At 52.8% G+C, this 20,404-nt stretch overlaps 2 protein-coding genes across 5 annotated transcripts in view; one reads left to right on the plus strand and one right to left on the minus strand.

Annotated features, from left to right (window-relative positions):
- The window catches only part of LOC122560322 (elongation factor 1-alpha 2), a 40,290-nt gene extending 35,440 nt beyond the window's left edge, over positions 1-4,850 (plus strand). Inside the window, exons 6-7 of the mRNA XM_043710929.2 lie at positions 2,701-2,935; positions 4,508-4,850. Coding sequence (XP_043566864.1) covers positions 2,701-2,935; positions 4,508-4,638 — 366 coding nt within the window. The 3' untranslated portion in view covers positions 4,639-4,850. The remainder of the gene's footprint in view (positions 1-2,700; positions 2,936-4,507) is intronic.
- Positions 4,851-8,012: 3,162 nt separating this feature from the next.
- The window catches only part of LOC122559887 (DENN domain-containing protein 3-like), a 180,647-nt gene continuing 168,255 nt past the window's right edge, over positions 8,013-20,404 (minus strand). For 3 of the 4 annotated variants that reach the window (XM_087994698.1, XM_087994696.1, XM_087994697.1), the window contains 4 exons: positions 19,940-20,076; positions 16,850-16,968; positions 11,069-11,206; positions 8,013-8,683 (listed from right to left, as the gene is read on the minus strand). In XM_087994698.1, coding sequence (XP_087850824.1) covers positions 8,492-8,683; positions 11,069-11,206; positions 16,850-16,968; positions 19,940-20,076 — 586 coding nt within the window. In that variant the 3' untranslated portion in view covers positions 8,013-8,491. Of the gene's footprint in view, positions 8,684-11,068; positions 11,207-16,849; positions 16,969-19,939; positions 20,077-20,404 lie in introns of those variants that run through there. The other variant, XR_015759511.1, reaches the window with a different exon arrangement.

Consider the following 20,404-nt stretch of genomic DNA (forward strand, 5'->3'; position numbering starts at 1 on the left):
TCATTTCGGCCCTGGGAAACAGTCTCTGGCTATCCACTCTACCTCTGCCTCTCATCATCCTGTACATGTCTATCAAGTCACCTCTCATCTATCTTCACTCCAATGAGAAAAGCCCTAGCTCCCTCAACCTTTCTTCATAAGACATGCCCCTCCAGTCCAGGCAGCATCCTGGTAAATCTCCTCTGCACCCTCTCTAAAGCTTCCACATCCTTCCATAATGAGGCGATCACAACTGAACACAATATTCCATGTGTGGTCTAACTAGGCTCTATAGAGCTGCAAGAGAAAGTGAGGGCTGCAGATGCTGGAGATCAGAGCTGAAAATGTGTGGTTGGAAAAGCGCAGCAGGTCAGGCAGCATCCAAGGAACAGGAGAATCGACGTTTTGGGCATAAGCCTGAAGTCATAAGTCATTCCTGAAGAAGGGCTTATGCCCGAAACGTCGATTCTCCTGTTCCTTGGATGCTGCCTGACCTGCTGCGCTTTTCCAGCAACACATTTTCAGCTCTATAGAGCTGCAGCAAAACCTCACGGCTCTTAAACTCAATTTCCCTGCTAATGAAGGCCAATGCGCCATACACCTTCTTAAAAACCCTCTCAACTTGGGAGGCAACTTGGAGGGATCTATGGCCATGGACTCCAAGATCTTGCTGTTCTTCCACACTGCCAAGAATCCTGTCTTTAACCCTATATTCTGCATTCAAATTCGACCTTCCAAAGTGAATGACTTCATACTGTTCCAGGTTGAACTCCATCTGCTACTTATCAGCCCAGCTCTGTATCCTGAGTGTGATGCTGGAAAAGCTCAGCAGATCAGGCAGCATCTGAGGACTAGCAGAGTCGACATTTCGGGCATAAGCCCTTCATCAGGCTGCCTGACCTGCTATGCTTTACCAGCACCACACTTTCGACTCTAATCTTCAGCTTCTGCTGTCCTCACTTTCTCCCAGTTCTGTCATTATTTCAGAATCCCTACAGTGTGGAAACAGGCCCTTCGGCCCAATAAGTCCACATCGACCCTCCGAAAACTAACCCAGCTAGACCCATTTCCTCTACCCTATATTTGCCCCTGAATAATGCACCTAATCTACACATCACTGAACACTACGGGCAATTTAGCACAGCCAATCCACCTTTACCTGCACATCTTTGGACTGCGAGAGGAAACTGGAGCACCCGGAGGAAACCCACATTGACATTGGGAGAGTGTGCAAACTCCACACATACAGTCACCCAAGGCTGTAATCAAATCCGGGTCCCTGGCGCCATGAGGCAGCAGTGCCAACCACTGAGCCACCGTGCTGCCCTGTATCCTGTCAATGTCCCATTGCAACCTACAATAGCCCTCCACACTATCCACAACTTCCACCAACCTTTGTGTCATTGGCAAACTTACTAACCCACCCTTCCACCTCCTCATCCAAGTCATTTATAAAAATGACAAAGAGCAGAGGTCCCAGAACAGATCCCTGCAGAATACGACTGGTCACTGAGCTCCAGGCTGAATAGTTTCCATCTCCATCACCCTCTGCCTTCTATGGGCCAGCTAATTCTGTATCCAGACAGCCAGTTTCCTGCATTCTGTGCCTCCTTACTTTCTGAATGAGCCTACCATGGAGAACCTTATCAAACAACTTGCTAAAAATCCATGTACACCACATCCACCACACTTCACAATGTGTTTTGTCACATTCTCAAAGAATTCAATAAGGTTTGTGAGGCATAACCTGCCCCTCACAAAACTATGCTGATTATCTCTAATCAAACTGTGGTTTTCCAAATAACCATAAATCCTGTCTCTCAGAATCCTCTTCAATATTTTGCCCACCAGTGACATAAGACTGACTGGTCCGTAATTCCCAAGATTATTCCTATTCCCTTTCTTGAACAAGGGAATAACATTTGCCACTCCTCCAATCATCTGGCAGTACTCCAGTAGACAGTGAGGACACAAAGATCATCGCCAAAGGTGCAGCAATCTCTTCTCTCGCTTCCTGTAGTAACCGATGGTATATCCTGTCTGGCCCAGGGGAATTATCTATCCTTACGTTTTTCAAACTTTTCAGCATATCCTCCTTCCTAACATCATCTTGTCTGAGCAAATCAGCCTGTTTCACGCTATCCTCAGAAACATGTTGGCCAACATTAGAGCACATCAGAGAGAGACTGTAAGGGAAAGAAACAAATAAATGCGGGAAGCTGAGAGGAGATTGGAATCCTCCCTCAAATACCCAAAACACACAGCTGGCACTGCACCCATAAACAGCCAGGAGAAGGATAAACCCATTTCAGAGTGTATCACACTGGCTAGGCACACTGCCCTCCCAGTATCTCAGTGACAGTGGGTCTCACACTTCCCCCCCCCCTCTCTCTCCGTCTCTCTCTCTTTGTGACAGTGGGTCTCACACTGTCTCCTTTCTCTCTCTCTGGGACAGTGACTGGGTCTTTGGGAAAGATGTTTGTGCAGTAATCCAGTAATTGCATAATGGGATGAAGGGACAAGTGGACTGATACAAACAGGAGACAGGAATACGAGTAAACACTATTTGAATGAGAGAAACTAGGGGGGAAGCTGGCATGGATCATGGAACATTCCCGCTGGGGTGAATCATCAGTTCTGTGCTGTAGGTTATGAACACTGAAGTAAAAGTGAGGATGGTTTAGCTGAGAGCAGAGAGTTCATGATTATCTGTGTCCACAGGTCATTATCCTGAACCACCCTGGGCAGATCAGTGCTGGCTACTCCCCGGTCATTGACTGCCACACCGCACACATTGCCTGCAAGTTTGCTGAGCTCAAGGAAAAGATTGACCGCCGTTCTGGCAAGAAATTGGAGGACAATCCCAAAACCCTGAAGTCTGGTGATGCTGCAATTGTGGAGATGTCTCCCGGGAAGCCCATGTGCGTGGAGAGCTTTTCCAAGTACCCTCCTCTGGGTGAGTATCCATCAGCTCGGAGAGACTTCCGGCTGATTCCCCAAATGCTTCAGAGTCACTGGGGAACTTCCAAAATGTGGTCAGTGTTCTAATAACGTAACAAGGTAAACTGCCAATCCATACACAGCCAGATCCCACAAACAGCAATATCAAATCACAACCATCTATCGATATAATAAATTTTACCATAACACAATGAGAACAACAATAATAATTCAAATTACCCAGCTGAAAGGACAGAGGGCCTTGGTTTGATTCCTCATTTAAAAGCCAACACCTCTGACAGTGCGGCACTCCCTCAGCACTGACCCACTGACAGTGCAGCGCTCCCTCAGCACTGACCCTCCGACAGTGCCCAATCCCTCAGCACTGCCCCTCCGACAGTACGGCACTCCCTCAGCGCTGACCCTCCGACAGTGCGGCACTCCCTCAGCGCTGACCCTCCGACAGTGCGGCACTCCCTCAGCGCTGACCCTCCGACAGTGCGGCACTCCCTCAGCGCTGACCCTCCGACAGTGCGGCACTCCCTCAGCGCTGACCCTCCGACAGTGCGGCACACCCTCAGCGCTGACCCTCCGACAGTGCGGCACACCCTCAGCGCTGACCCTCCGACAGTGCGGCACTCCCTCAGCACTGACCCTCTGACAGTGCAGCACGCCCTCAGCGCTGACCCTCCGACAGTGCCCAATCCCTCAGCACTGACCCTCCGACAGTGCCCAATCCCTCAGCAGTGACCCTCCGACAGTGCGGCACTCCCTCAGCAGTGACCCTCCGACAGTGCGGCACTCCCTCAGCAGTGACCCTCCGACAGTGCGACACTCCCTCAGCACTGACCCTCCGACAGTGCGACACTCCCTCAGCACTGACCCTCCGACAGTGTGGCACTCCCTCAGCAGTGACCCTCCGACAGTGCGACACTCCCTCAGCACTGACCCTCCGACAGTGCAGCACTCCCTCAGCATTGACCCTCCGACAGTGCGGCACTCCCTCAGCACTGACCCTCCGACAGTGCAGCGCTCCCTCAGCACTGACTCTCCGACAGTGCGGCACTCCCTCAGCACTGACCCTCCGACAGTGCAGCACTCCCTCAGCACTGACCCTCCGACAGTGCAGCGCTCCCTCAGCACTGACTCTCCGACAGTGCGGCACTCCCTCAGCACTGACCCTCCGACAGTGCCCACTCCCTCAGCACTGACCCTCCGACAGTGCAGCGCTCCCTCAGCACTGACTCTCCGACAGTGCGGCACTCCCTCAGCACTGACCCTCCGACAGTGCAGCACTCCCTCAGCACTGACCCTCCGACAGTGCAGCGCTCCCTCAGCACTGACTCTCCGACAGTGTGGCACTCCCTCAGCACTGACGCTCCGACAGTGCAACATTCCCTCAGCAGTGACCCTCCGGCAGTGCAGTACTACCTGGCGCTGTATTTGCCTGGTGTTGCTGGAGTGGGTTCTGGAACCCATGACCTTTCTGTGTGAGGGGTAAGTGTGCTGTTCACTCAGGGCCCGCTGATGTCTGTCCTGTTCCCGCTTCCTGTGGCTGATCTGATCTGATTGTGTCTGGGTTTTCCAGGGCGTTTCGCTGTGCGTGACATGAGGCAGACGGTTGCCGTGGGTGTCATCAAGAACGTTGAGAAAAAAGCGGTCACTGCTGGCAAGATCACAAAGTCTGCACAGAAGGCTCAGAAAGCTCAGGGCAAATGAATCGGAGCGTCCTGGAACACCGAGCCCGTGGCCTGGCAACTCCAGCACCAATCCAAAGGCCACCTCTGTACATCTGCTTGTCAAAGCTCATTGGTCATCGACTGGATGTTAACTATTAAAGTCCAATGGAAGTTTTTTAAGAGGAAAAGCATGTCTCGGCATTTGTGAGGTACCCGATTAGTTTTATCAATAAACAGATGCGACCACACTAACTCCACTGCCTCGGTTATTTCTTGTAGAGTTGAATCCCTACATTAAGCAGGCACTGGGCGTGGGGGGTGCGGGGGGAGTGGGAGTCGGGGGGAGGGTGGGGGTTGGTGGGGATGTTCCTGAAATCGTCCCCCAGGGAACAGAGTTCATGTTTCAGCCTCGTGTTTTGATGGTTTTGAAATTAGTTTTCAAAATGAAACCGAGATTTACGACTGGGTCCCAGTGAGAGTGGCTACAATGCCACCTGGCAGTTGTACTTTACCATCCGGTGGAGGGGTAGGGGTGCAACTGGAGTCTCACCCTGACAGGGGTAAAAGTAGGGAACTCCCCACCATCAAATGGCTGTGGGCGGTAGGGGGGGGGGGGGGGCGGAGAGGAGGTGGAGGAGGTGTGGTGGCAGAGTTAGCGTTTTTAAGCAAAGCTGATGTGGGGGGTGTAAAGGATGGGGATATGATGATGTGGGGGGGTAAAGGATGGGGATATGATGATGTGGGAGGGTAAAGGATGGGGATATGCTGATGGGGGGTAAAGGATGGGTATATGCTGATGTGGGGTAAAGGATGGGGATATGCTGAAGCGGGGGCGTAAAGGATGGGGATACGCTGATGCGGGGGGGGGTAAAGGATGGGGATATGCTGATGTGGGGGGGTAAAGGATGGGGATATGCTGATGTGGGGGGGTAAAGGATGGGGATATGCTGATGCGGGGTTGTAAAGGATGGGGATATGCTGATGTGGGGGGGGGTAAAGGATGGGGATATGCTGATGCGAGGGGGGGTAAAGGATAAGGATATGCTGATGTGGGGGGGTAAAGGATAAGGATATGCTGATGCGGGGGGGTAAAGGATAAGGATATGCTGATGCGGGGGGGGGTAAAGGATAAGGTTATGCTGATGGGGTGGGGGGGGGTGGGGATGTCAAAGGAATGGGAGCAGGTTTGAATGCAGCACAAACACCAGCATGGAGTAATTGGGCCTAATGGTCTGTTTCTGTGTTGCTAAGCTCCATCACAGAGTGGCACATATCCTTCTCCATTGGTTAGCCACTCGGGATTTGATCATCCAACAGCTTTAACACTCGGCTTTTACTGAGACCCAATGTTACCAAGGCAACTGTTCCATTCATGTTACTATCTGTCAATAAAGCCATCTCTAAGCCCCTCAGCCTTTCTCTCTGTGCACTGACACAGACACACACTCACAGACACACCCCAACCTTTCCATCCTATGGAGGCTGTGAGCCTGATTTCAATGAGTGTTGTCTCCACCATAGAGATTCATGTTGCAGAGGCCAGAGGCAGGGAGTTACACAAACAAATCATCCTTTGGATTATTCAGTAACACTGAGTCCGAAAGGAGGTTGTGGATGGATTGGTGAGTAGACAGTGAGACCATTACAACTGAACATAGATGATGAAGGTACACCAGTCTGGCATTGAGATTCTAAATGAGCTGTTCATATCAGAATGTGATCGGGAGCCAAGGGCAGAAACACCTTCAAGGATTCAATGGCAAACATCCCAAGAACAGGGACAGCATGGGGTTAGAAACCAAGTCAAGCTCCCACTACACTAATCCCCATCAAACACCCCCCACAACAGGAACAGTTTGGGATTAGATAAGAATAAAGCTCCCTCTGCACTGTTCCTCATCAAACACTCCCAGGACAGGGACAGCATGGGGTTAGATACAGAGTAAAGCTCCCTCTGCACTGTTCCCCATGAAACACTCCCAGGACAGGGACAGCACGGGGTTAGATACAGAGTAAAGCTCCCTCTGCACTGTTCCCCATCAAACACTCCCAGGACAGGGACAGCACGGGGTTAGATACAGAGTAAAGCTCCCTCTGCACTGTTCCCCATCAAACACTCCCAGGACAGGGACAGCACGGGGTTAGATACAGAGTAAAGCTCCCTCTGCACTGTTCCCCATCAAACACTCCCAGGACAGGGACAGCACGGTGTTAAACAAGGGTGTGATAAAATTCAGGACTGAGCAAATTGATATTAAACCAGTAACTGGAAATGTCAGTAATGAGAAATGCAGCTTGAATATCTCCATTAGTTGATATGTTTTCCCAAGAATGTGGCAGGTATTGATCTGAATCTGAGGAGGGTATAATGAAAGGAAATCCTCCCTCTGTCCCAGTGAGGAGAGGCATATTACTGCAGATTGCTATCATTTAACTTTTGGATAAACCACGTTGTTGCCCAGTGATATTAATCTACAGCACAGACCATTCACCCCAGCACCTGACAAAGCAGCAGTACTCCAAACATTGTGGTTTCAAATAAACCTGTGGGTCTGTAACCTGTGATTTCTGACTTGGTCCACCCTATGTGTACGAAGAGGTTTCTCTGCCCTCTGATCTAAATCTCTCGTATTTAGTCTTTGATTCATGGTTCACTGCTCTTAACATCCTGAAAGAGCACTGCTGCCTCACAGCGCCAGGGACCCAGGTTCGATTCCAGCCTCAGGCGACTGTGTTTGGAGTTTGCACATTCTCCCTGTGTCTGTGTGGGTTTCCTCCGGGTGCTCTGGTTTCCTCCCACAGTCCAAAGATGTGCAGCTCAGGGTGAATTGGCCATGGGAAATTGCCCACAGTGTTCAGGGATATGTAGGTTGGGTGCATTAGTCAGGGGCAAATATACGGTAGGGGGAATGGGTCTGGCTGGGTTACTCTTCAGAGGGTCAGTGTGGACTTGTTGGGCTGAAGGGTCTGTTTCCACTCTGTAGGGATTCTAGGATCCGAGGAGAGAGGAGGAAGATGTGATGAAGAGAGTAGCTTCCCTGCTCTTTACTCATTCCCTTTAAGGGTTTATACTTAATCACTTTGAGTAATGTACGTGTAAAAGGTTAGAGCCCTAAGATCTGTCACTACTCACCCACTGTTAAATAGGACGTCAAATCTCTGTCTTTACTCTCCATGTTTTACTGGGGAGTGAGAGATTAACTGCCCAATGGTGGGAGCAGTCAGTGGTTACATATGTTTGAGAAAATAGTTTTTTTTTGCAGTGATGTGATGATTTGGATGACTGTCCTACTCAGTTCCCTGTCCCTGAGAGTGTTGGCGGGAAGGTGAGGACAGGGGCTGGCACTGAGAGGGGTTTGACACCATGTAATTCAGGTAAAGGTGATCTGCAGAACCAACCACACACAACACATGTTTGATTATGTACTAAAGTAATTTTTAAATAAGATTTAATACAAAGGAATGTTAGAGGACTGCTTTTATTCCCAGTTGCCGCCCCTTGTGGTAATCGTGCTGTTGCTTGTTTCTGGTCACCGGTCATCTCCAGTCGTTGACATCTTTGGGGTCAGGGGTCAGTTGGCAAACAGCTCCTTTAATTCAGTGAGGTGTGGTCCAAATTTTCTGAGGGAGGGGCGGAGAGTGAAAATTGCATGTCTGAGACTCTCCTGAGAGGGGGCTGTTGAGGGAGGTGGTTGCTCAGTCACTGCTGCTCCACCAATGACCTCTCCAGCCCTGGCAAAAGGAGGCAGACAGAGGGAGAATGTGTCAAAACCGCTCCCCCGACTCCCTCTAACCTCTAACACTGGCCCAAAGCAGCCTGACGGAAAAATAGCATCCAACACACCGAGGTTGGGAAATGGTGGCTCTGTGCCTCTGGGTCAGATGGTAACAGCTCAGTCCACTTTCCAGATGATGGCCTTGCTGTCCTGTGTCCCACTCAACACATACCGATCTTCAGCTGAACAGAGAGCTCCAATACCACCACAAGGTGCTTCCAGTTCCTTCTCCAGCGAATGGCTCTCCGAGTTGATGATGTAAATGCGACCCTTGCTGTTGTTGGTGGTTCCTCCTCCTCCAACCCAGACCTGGATGTAGGACAGACAGAGTCAGGAGGAGTTCACATTCAACTTGATGAACTTTGTGGGGGTGGGCTACCAGAGACAGCTGAAACCCACAGTAAACCTACCAAGCAATAAAAACCCTAGGTTTGGAGAATTGCTGGTATACCAGGTAAGACATGTTGTAACAGGCATGGAATCTGATGGGTGGTTACATGAATGAGCTCCGAAAGAGGGAAATCCACAAAGTGCCTGCACCACGGAGGCCAATGGCCTCAGACAGCACCTGGACACACCGTAACCTGCAGGCAGTGCTCTGAATGGCACACTGCCCTGTCTGGGAGCACTTCCTGTAGATGGTGATGTTCCCAGCTACCTGCTGCCCTGCCCTTCTGAATGGTACAGGTTGCAAGTTTGGAAGGTGCTGTCCAAGGATCTTTGGTGAATGAATTTCCAGAGGATGCCGGTACATTTACAATGCTTAAAAGACATTAGATAAATTCATGAATGAGAAAGGTTTAAAGAGATATAGGCCAAACACAAGCAAGTGGGACTAATTTAGGGATTATGGGATATCTGGTTGGCATGAGCTGGTTGGACTGAAGGGTGTGTTTCTATGCTGTGCTACTCTTTGACTCTGATCTCTGCAGTGCATCTTGTAGATGGTACACAATGCTGTAGATGGTACACACTGCTGCTACTGACCGTCGCTGGTGGAGGGAATGGATACTTGTGGATGTGGAACTAATCAAGTGACTGCTTTGTCCTGGATGGTGTTAAGCTTTATGAGTGCTGTTGGAGCTGCCTCCATCCAGGCAAGTGGGGAGTATTCCATCATACTCTTAACTTGTGTCTTGAAGATGGTGGTAAGGCTTTGGGGAGTCAGGGGATTAGTTACGCACGACAGGATTCCTAGCCTCTGACCTGCTCTAGTAACCACTGTGTTAACCTAGTCAGTTCAGTTGAGTTTCTGGTCTATGGTAACCCCCAGGATGCTGATAGTGGGAGATTCAACCATTGAATGTCAAGGGGCAGTGGTTAGATTGCCTCTTATTGGAGATGGTCATTGTCTGGCATTTCTTTGGCGTGAATGTTATTTGCCACTTGTCAGCTCAAGCTTGGATATTGTTCAGATCTTGTTGCACTTTCAGTATCTGAGGAGTCGTGAATGGTGCTGAACATTGTGCAATCATCGGCGGACACCCCCACTTCTGTCTAGGAGTTAGGATTGGCATTAGATCTGCATTTGAGTTTGTATTAGGAGTTAGGGTTAGAGGTTAGATTGGGATCAGATTTGTGGTAGTGTTCATGGTGGAATTGGCGTCAAATTGAGATTAGGGATAGGATTAGAATTAGAAGATTATCTGGAGTTATAATTAATATCAAGATTTCCAGACAGGTTTGATTATGATTAAGTTTAGGGGTTGGCTTAGGGTTGGCATTCAGTTTAAGATGAGCATAAGGGTTTATGGTTATTTTAGGGTTAAGGATATGGTTAGTGTAAGGTTTACTGGATAGATTGGTTAGAGCTAGGATTAGTATAAAAGGGAGATTAGAGTTAGCATTAAGATTAGCAATGTGTGAGGGGTTTGGGTTTGGATTAAAGATGGAGTTAGCAACAGCGTTAGGAGTTAGACAGGGATTTTGTTATTGGATGATGGGATGTGGGCATCACTGGCTGGGCTCAGCAATAATTGCCTATTGCTAGCTGCCCTGGAGAAGGTGCAGGTGAGCTGCCTTCTTACAGTCTTAGAGATGTACAGCACGGAAACAGACCCTTTGGTCTAACTCGTCCATGCTGACCAGATATCCCAACCCAATCTAGTCCCATTTGTCAGCATTTGACCCATATCCCTCTAAACCCTTCCTATTCATGTAATCATTGATATGTCGGTTAAAAGTTGTAATTATACCCACCTCCACCACTTCCTCGAGCAGATCATTCCTTAAATTTTGTGTAGGAATACCCACAATACTGTTAGAAAGGAAGTTCCAGGAAATTAACCCACTGACACGGAACAAACTTCATTAATTAATGTTTACACAGCGAGTCTACTTCAGTTTCTGGTGAAAGGTAATCCCTCCCAGGGTGTTCAGGGTTGGGACTACAGTCTGGTAACATTATTGAATGTCAAGGGGTGATAGATTCTCTCTTGATGGAGATGGCCATTGCCTGGTATTGTGCAGTGATAATGTTACTTACCACCTATTACAGTTAGCAATAGAGTTAGGGGTTAGTTTGGAGAGAAGTTAAGGCTTAGGAATTAGTTAGGGTTAGGGTTAAGGTCCAGGAATTTGTTAGGGTTACAGATATGATTTAGGGGTTAGTAACGGGCAGTGTTTACATTTGGGGATTATTTCGGGGTTCTGGTTCGATACTTTACCCTGATTGGGGACGTATCATTTGTGTACCTGATTTTTGACATGGATCATGCAGGAGATGTTTGCACAGCCTGGCAGTGGGATTGTTTGGATCGGATCCTTGAGATCATCCGTTTTCCAGATGTAAACATTTGCTCGTTGACTGCACACGACCCAGAGCTCATCTCTCTGCAAGAACAATTTAATCTAAAGTTAAACCTGAGTCGCTCCTCACTATTCACAACGTAACCCGGGGTGTCGGGGGAGCTGCTCAAACCACTGTCTATTATGACAGTGCGGCACTCCCTGAGTACTGACCCTCCGACAGTGCGGCACTCCCTCAGCACTGACCCTCCGACAGTGCAGCACTCCCTCAGCACTGACCCTCCGATAGTGCGGCACTCCCTCAGCACTGACCCTCCGACAGTGCAGCACTCCCTCAGCACTGAACCTCCGACAGTGCGGCACTCCCTCAGCAATGACCCTCCGACAGTGCGGCACTCCCTCAGCACTAACTCTCTGACAGTGCATTACTCCCTCAGCAATGACTCTCCGACAGTGCGGCACTCCCTCAGCACTGACACGCCGACAATACAGCACTCCCTCAGCACTGACCCTCCGACAGTGCGGCGCTCCCTCAGTACTAACCCTCCGACAGTGCAGCACTTCCTCAGTACTGATCCTCCGACAGTGCGGCACTCCCTCAGTACTGACCCCCGACAGTGTGGCACTCCCTCAGCACTGACCCTCCGACAGTGTGGCACTCCCTCAAGTACTGACCCTCTGACAGTGTGGCACTCCCTCAGCACTGACCCTCCGACAGTGCGGCACTCCCTCAGCACTGACCCTCCGACATTGCAGCACTCCCTCAGCACTGACCCTCCGACAGTGCGGCACTCCCTTAGTACTGACCCTCCGACAGTGTGGCACTCCCTCAAGTACTGACCCTCTGACAATGTGGCACTCCCTCAGCACTGACCCTCCGACAGTGCGGCACTCCCTCAGCACTGACCCTCCGACAGTGCGGCACTCCCTCAGTACTGACCCCCGACAGTGTGGCACTCCCTCAGCACTGACCCTCCGACAGTGTGGCACTCCCTCAAGTACTGACCCTCTGACAGTGTGGCACTCCCTCAGCACTGACCCTCCGACAGTGCGGCACTCCCTCAGCACTGACCCTCCGACATTGCAGCACTCCCTCAGCACTGACCCTCCGACAGTGCGGCACTCCCTTAGTACTGACCCTCCGACAGTGTGGCACTCCCTCAAGTACTGACCCTCTGACAATGTGGCACTCCCTCAGCACTGACCCTCCGACAGTGCGGCACTCCCTCAGCACTGACCCTCCGACAGTGCGGCACTCCCTCAGTACTGACCCCCGACAGTGTGGCACTCCCTCAGCACTGACCCTCCGACAGTGTGGCACTCCCTCAAGTACTGACCCTCTGACAGTGTGGCACTCCCTCAGCACTGACCCTCCGACAGTGCGGCACTCCCTCAGCACTGACCCTCCGACATTGCAGCACTCCCTCAGCACTGACCCTCCGACAGTGCGGCACTCCCTTAGTACTGACCCTCCGACAGTGTGGCACTCCCTCAAGTACTGACCCTCTGACAATGTGGCACTCCCTCAGCACTGACCCTCCGACAGTGCGGCACTCCCTCAGCACTGACCCTCCGACAGTGCGGCACTCCCTCAGCACTGACCCTCCGACAGTGCGGCACTCCCTCAGCACTGACCCTCCGACAGTGCGGCACTCCCTCAGCAATGACCCTCCGACAGTGCGGCACTCCCTCAGCACTGACCCTCCGACAGTGCGGCACTCCCTCAGCACTGACCCACCGACAGTGCGGCACTCCCTCAGCAATGACTCTCCGACAGTGCGGCACTCCCTCAGCACTGACACGCCGACAGTACAGCACTCCCTCAGCACTGACCCTCCGACAATGCGGCGCTCCCTCAGTCCTAACCCTCCGACAGTGCGGCACTTCCTCAGTACTGACCCTCCGACAGTGCGGCACTCCCTCAGCAATGACCCTCCGACAGTGCGGCACTCCCTCAGCACTAACTCTCTGACAGTGCATTACTCCCTCAGCACTGACCCTCCGACAGTGCGGCACTCCCTCAGCACTGACCCTCCGACAGTGCGGCACTCCCTCAAGTACTGACCCTCTGACAGTGTGGCACTCCCTCAGCACTGACCCTCCAACAGTGCGGCACTCCCTCAGCATTGACCTTCCGACAGTGCGACACTCCCTCAGCACTGACCCTCCGACAGTGCGGCACTCCCTCAGCAATGACCCTCCGACAGTGCGGCACTCCCTCAGCACTGACCCTCCGACAGTGCGGCACTCCCTCAGCACTGACCCACCGACAGTACAGCACTCCCTCAGCACTGACCCTCCGACAGTGCGGCACTCCCTCAGCACTGACCCTCCGACAGTGCGGCACTCCCTCAGCACTGACCCTCCGACAGTGCGGCACTCCCTCAGTACTGATCCTCCGACAGTGCGGCACTCCCTCAGCACTGACCCTCCGACATTGCAGCACTCCCTCAGCACTGACCCTCCGACAGTGCGGCACTCCCTCAAGTACTGACCCTCTGACAGTGTGGCACTCCCTCAGCACTGACCCTCCAACAGTGCGGCACTCCCTCAGCACTGACCCTCCGACAGTGCGGCACTCCCTCAGCACTGACCCTCCGACAGTGCGGCACTCCCTCAGCAATGACCCTCCGACAGTGCGGCACTCCCTCAGCACTAACTCTCTGACAGTGCATTACTCCCTCAGCACTGACCCTCCGACAGTGCGGCACTCCCTCAGTGCTGATCCTCCGACAGTGCGGCACTCCCTCAGCACTGACCCACCGACAGTGCGGCACTCCCTCAGCAATGACTCTCCGACAGTGCGGCACTCCCTCAGCACTGACATGCCGACAATACAGCACTCCCTCAGCACTGACCCTCCGACAGTGCGGCGCTCCCTCAGTACTAACCCTCCGACAGTGCAGCACTTCCTCAGCACTGACCCTCCGACAGTGCGGCACTCCCTCAGTACTGACCCTCTGACAGTGTGGCACTCCCTCAGCACTGACCCTCCAACAGTGCGGCACTCCCTCAGCACTGACCCTCCGACAGTGCGGCACTCCCTCAGCACTGACCCTCCGACAGTGCGGCACTCCCTCAGCAATGACCCTCCGACAGTGCGGCACTCCCTCAGCACTAACTCTCTGACAGTGCATTACTCCCTCAGCACTGACCCTCCGACAGTGCGGCACTCCCTCAGTGCTGATCCTCCGACAGTGCGGCACTCCCTCAGCACTAACTCTCTGACAGTGCATTACTCCCTCAGCACTGACCCTCCGACAGTGCGGCACTCCCTCAGCACTGACCCACCGACAGTGCGGCACTCCCTCAGCAATGACTCTCCGACAGTGCGGCACTCCCTCAGCACTGACATGCCGACAATACAGCACTCCCTCAGCACTGACCCTCCGACAGTGCGGCGCTCCCTCAGTACTAACCCTCCGACAGTGCAGCACTTCCTCAGTACTGACCCTCCGACAGTGCGGCACTCCCTCAGTACTGACCCCCGACAGTGTGGCACTCCCTCAGCACTGACCCTCCGACAGTGTGGCACTCCCTCAAGTACTGACCCTCTGACAGTGTGGCACTCCCTCAGCACTGACCCTCCGACAGTGCGGCACTCCCTCAGCACTGACCCTCCAACATTGCAGCACTCCCTCAGCACTGACCCTCCGACAGTGCGGCACTCCCTTAGTACTGACCCTCCGACAGTGTGGCACTCCCTCAAGTACTGACCCTCTGACAATGTGGCACTCCCTCAGCACTGACCCTCCGACAGTGCGGCACTCCCTCAGCACTGACCCTCCGACAGTGCGGCACTCCCTCAGCACTGACCCTCCGACAGTGCGGCACTCCCTCAGCACTGACCCTCCGACAGTGCGGCACTCCCTCAGCAATGACCCTCCGACAGTGCGGCACTCCCTCAGCACTGACCCTCCGACAGTGCGGCACTCCCTCAGCACTGAGCCACCGACAGTGCGGCACTCCCTCAGCAATGACTCTCCGACAGTGCGGCACTCCCTCAGCACTGACACGCCGACAGTATAGCACTCCCTCAGCACTGACCCTCCGACAATGCGGCGCTCCCTCAGTCCTAACCCTCCGACAGTGCGGCACTTCCTCAGTACTGACCCTCCGACAGTGCGGCACTCCCTCAGTACTGACCCCCGACAATGTGGCACTCCCTCAGCACTGACCCTCCGACAGTGCGGCACTCCCTCAGCACTGACCCTCCGACAGTGCGGCACTCCCTCAGCACTGACCCTCCGACAGTGCGGCACTCCCTCAGCACTGACCCTCCGACAGTGCGGCACTCCCTCAGCACTGAGCCACCGACAGTGCGGCACTCCCTCAGCAATGACTCTCCGACAGTGCGGCACTCCCTCAGCACTGACACGCCGACAGTATAGCACTCCCTCAGCACTGACCCTCCGACAATGCGGCGCTCCCTCAGTCCTAACCCTCCGACAGTGCGGCACTTCCTCAGTACTGACCCTCCGACAGTGCGGCACTCCCTCAGTACTGACCCCCGACAATGTGGCACTCCCTCAGCACTGACCCTCCGGCAGTGTGGCACTCCCTCAGCACTGACCCTCCGACAGTGCGGCACTCCCTCAGCACTGACCCTCCGACAGTGCGGCACTCCCTCAGCACTGACCCTCCGACAGTGCGGCACACCCTCAGCACTGACCCTCCGACAGTGCGGCACTCCCTCAGCACTGACCCTCCGACACTGCGGCACTCCCTCAGCACTGACCCTCCGACAGTGCGGCACTCCCTCAGCATTGACCTTCCGACAGTGCAACACTCCCTCAGCACTGACCCTCCGACAGTGCGGCACTCCCTCAGCAATGACCCTCCGACAGTGCGGCACTCCCTCAGCACTGACCCTCCGACAGTGCGGCACTCCCTCAGCACTGACCCACCGACAGTACAGCACTCCCTCAGCACTGACCCTCCGACAGTGCGGCACTCCCTCAGCACTGACCCTCCGACAGTGTGGCACTCCCTCAGCACTGACCCTCCGACAGTGCGGCACTCCCTCAGCATTGACCTTCCGACAGTGCGACACTCCCTCAGCAATGACCCTCCGACAGTGCGGCACTCCCTCAGCACTGACCCTCCGACAGTGCGGCACTCCCTCAGTACTGACCCCCGACAGTGTGGCACTCCCTCAGCACTGACCCTCCGACAGTGCGGCACTCCCTCAGCACTGACACGCCGACAGAGCAGCAGTCCCTCAGCACTGACCCTCCAACAGTGCAGCACTCCCTCAATGCTGACCCTCCAACAGTGTAGCACTCCCTCAGCACTGATCCTCCAACAATGCGGCACTCCCTCAGCACTTACTCCCTGACAGTGCACGAAAATGTATGAGTGCGTGGGTGGGCATTTGATTGTATTTTTGTCAAAAGGAGTGAAATAGCTTGAGTTAAACGGAGCACAATAAGTCCCCTTCCCTCCCAGCATTGATTTCATACCCCAACCCTCATCGCTAACCCACCTCACAGTAGTCCCCTGTCCCTCATCCTTGAACCTTTGACGTCATCAGCCAACCCCTGGCCCCTGACCCCTCAAGGTCCAAAACCTCAACCCTCCCAGTCCATGACCATTGCACCAGATGTGCACCACCAATCCCCAACACTTTCACACTCTCCAACTGTGAACCCTGCCCTCAGCCCCATAACCTCTGATGGTGACCAATCCAACGTCGCGACCCCACCCCAGGGCCTGGAATTAAGATACCTGAGGGATGATGAGGAAGTCGGTCATGAGATTGGAGCTACCCTCGGGACTTGGTGTCAAGGTCACCTCCTGGATCTGTGTGCCATCTCGAGCAAGGACCAACAGACTGTATTCAACACCTTGGGGGAGAGGGGGAGAGAGAGAGAGAGAGAGATAAAGACAGCATAGAGGAGAGAGAATGGGAGAGAGATAGAGAGAGCAAAGAGAAGGCGTGGGAGAGATGGGACGTAGAGAGAGCAAAGAGGAGAGGGGAATGGGGGGAGAGAGAGAGAGAGATGGATAGGAAAGAGAAGAAGGGGGGAGAGACAGATAAGGACAGCAAAGAGGAAAGGGGGAGAGAGATGGGAAGAGAGAGAGAGATAAGGAGAGCAAAGAGGAGAGAGGGGGAGAGGGAGTGGAGGGAGCGAGACAATTAACGAGAGCAAAGCGGGGGGAAGAGAGAGAGAGAGAAAGATAAGGAGAGTGAGGTGGGGGGGAGAGAGAGAGATATGAGGACAGCAAAGAGGAGAGAGGGGGAGAGAGAGGGAAGAGAGAGAGATAAGTAGAACAAAGAGGAGAGAGTGGACGGGGGGGGGGCGGGCGGGAGAGAGATAAGGAGACCAAGGTGGGTGGGGAGCAAGAGATAGATAAAGTGAGAGGGAGAGGTAAGGAGAGCAAAGGTGGTGGTGGTTGGGTGGAGGTGTGGAGAGAAAGGGAGATAAGGATAACAAAGAGGAGAGGGATGAGAAAGAGAGAGAAAGGAGAGGCATGAAGAGACGGGGAGAGGAGGGAGAGAGAGAGATAAAGAGAACAACGAGGAGAGAGAGGGAGAGAGAGAGATAAGGAGAGCAAGTGGGAAGAGGAGGAGAAAGGGAGATAGAGAGGAGAGAGATGGAGAGAGATAAGGAGACCAAAGAGGTGGGAGAGAGAGAGAGATAAGGAGAGCAAAGAAGAGAGAGATGAGAGAGGGAGGGAGAGAGAGTGAGAGAGAGAGAGATAAGGAGAACAAAGAAGAGAGGGGGTAGAGAGAGGGGGAGAGAAAGAGAGTGATAAGGAGAGCAAGGGGGATGGAGGGTGAGTGAGAGATAGTGATGAGGAGAGTGGGGGAGAGAAAGGGTGAGAGATATAAGGAGAGCAAAGAGGAGAGAGAGGCAGTTGGAGAGACAGAAAGAGAAAGGGGGGAGCGAGGGGAAGAGAGGGAGGGCGAAGGGGGTGGGGGGAAGAGAGGGAGGGTGAAGGGGTGGGGGGGAAGAGAGGGAGGGTGAAGGGGTGGGGGGAAGAGAGGGAAGGTGAGGGGGTGGGGGGAAGAGGGGGAGGGTGAGCGGGTTCAGGGGGGAAGAGAGGGAGGGTGAAGGGGGTTTGGGGGAAGAGTGGGAGGGTGAGGGGGTGGGGGGAAGAGAGATAGGGTGAGGGGAGTGTGGGGGGAAAGAGGGAGGGTGGGGGGGAAGAGAGGGAGGGTGAGGGGGGTGGGGGGAAGAGAGGGAGGGTGAGGGGGTGATGGGGGAAGAAAGGGAGGGTGAGGGGGTGATGGGGAAAGAAAGGGAGGGTGAGAGGGTGATGGGGAAAGAGAGGGAGGGTGAGGGGGTGGTGGGGAAGAGAGGGAGGGTGAGGGGGGAAAAGAGGGAGGGTGGGGGGGGGGGTGGGGTGGGGGAGGGGAAGTGTGAAGCAGAAAACAGAGAAAACAGGAAGTGCACCAGAAAAGGAGATAAGAACAGAAATGGGAAGGGAAGGGAAAAGGATCAATCAAATTGTGAAGATTGAGAGAGAATAACAGATACATAAAATATATGAAAAATATGAGGGACAGTAAAAGAGGTGATAGGAGAGGAGCATTTAGATAAAAAGAGAGGACAAAGGAATAATTGAGAAAGAGAATGTAGGATAGAACAAGAAAATGGGAAGAGGAATGTGAAAAGCCAAGGGAATTGGGGAGAAGAGAGAGAGAGAGAGCGAGAGAGAGAGATAAAAGGACAGTGAAAAGGAAGGAGAAAGAGAAAGGTGAAGGGTGGAAGAAGATATTGAAAGAAATGAGAAAGGTAGACAGAAGGAATTAAATTCAATTTGCTTAGTGTATTGTAAATTATTCTAAATGTCCTCAATGCCTGGAGTGAGATGACACTCTACCCTGGATACTCAAAGGCTTAGATTAGATTACCTACAGTGTGGAAACAGGCCCTTCGGCCCAGCAAAGAGTAACCCACCCAGACCCATTCCCCTACACCTGACACTACGGGCAATTTAGCATGACCAATTCACCTAAGCTGCACATCTTTGTACTGCGGGAGGAAACCGGAGCAAACCTGTGCAGACACAGGGAGAATGTGCAAACTCCACACAGACAGTTGCCCGAGGTGGGAATTGAACCCAGGTCTATGGCGCTGTGAGGCAGCAGTGCTAACCACTGAGCCACCGTGCTGCCCATGCTTCTCTGATCTGCCCAGAGTCTGGTTTACTCAGACCCCACCAAGTGAGAATAGACTGAATGAGTGGATCAACAACACTGAATGCTGAGAGGTGGAGACTGCCTGAATCAATCAGCCCTCTCCAAGATAATAGAATCACAGAAATTACATCTGAGAACAGAGGCCATTCAGCCCATCATGTCTAAAATAGCGATGGGTTCATTCAGTCAACACAATAAAGTAACATTTCAGGACTATTATGAAAGAAAAAAGAGAGAGCCTATGGTACTCTTGATGAGCTCAGAATGTTGAAAAGCATTTTCTAATCATTAAGGCATTCTTGATGAGTCACCATTATTGAAATGTATGAAACATAACAACATAACTGTGCAAAGTAAGCTAAGAGGGAAATTGATAGGATGAAGACCTATAGTCATATCAGGTCTCAATGATACATATTGAGGGATTATTACTGGCCTGGTCACCAGGAAAAACTTTCCCGCTCTTCTTAAGAAATGGTTGACACAGGCGTCAGTTTCCCAAACTGTTCCAAACTCTCAGTGCTCCTGACATATTTACTGGCTTGAGATGAGACGGTGAAGCACACCCTGCAAATTACAGTGGTCTGACTGAATACTCATCATCACAGACTCAGTGTCAACCACCAACTTGTACACTTTACCCGAGAGAGTGTCGTGACAATACTCACAGCACCAGATGTGGTCACGATGCAGCAACATGGAGATCAGCCTCCAACACTGAGGCAACTGGAACTGACTCTTTATCTCCATCAGCCCGGGGTCCCAGAGCAGGATGGAGCCATCCAGGCTACAGGAGTAAATCTGACTGGGGTGAGAAAGAAATCTGCTGAAGTTCTTCCACATACTGTCTCTCTCTCTCTCTAACTGTGTTCTCCTTTCCCCCCTCCTTATTTATGAGAGATGAGGGCATCACTGGCAAGGTCAGCTGTTGGTACTCACCTCTAAACTTCCCTTGTGTGTCTTGCTTAGCCATTTCTGAGGGCAGTTAAGAGTCAACCACGTTGCTGTGGATTTGGTGTTATGTGTAGGTCAGACCAGGTAAGGATGGCAGTTTCCTTCCCTAAAGAACATGCATGACCCAGACGGGATTTTTACAATAAGTGCTGGTGGTTTCTTGGTCACTGCAGACTGAG

Source organism: Chiloscyllium plagiosum, unplaced genomic scaffold (genome assembly GCF_037043375.1).
Source record: "Chiloscyllium plagiosum isolate Xiang-an unplaced genomic scaffold, Cpla_swu_hap1 HiC_scaffold_15, whole genome shotgun sequence".
Taxonomy (NCBI): Eukaryota; Metazoa; Chordata; class Chondrichthyes; order Orectolobiformes; family Hemiscylliidae; genus Chiloscyllium; species Chiloscyllium plagiosum.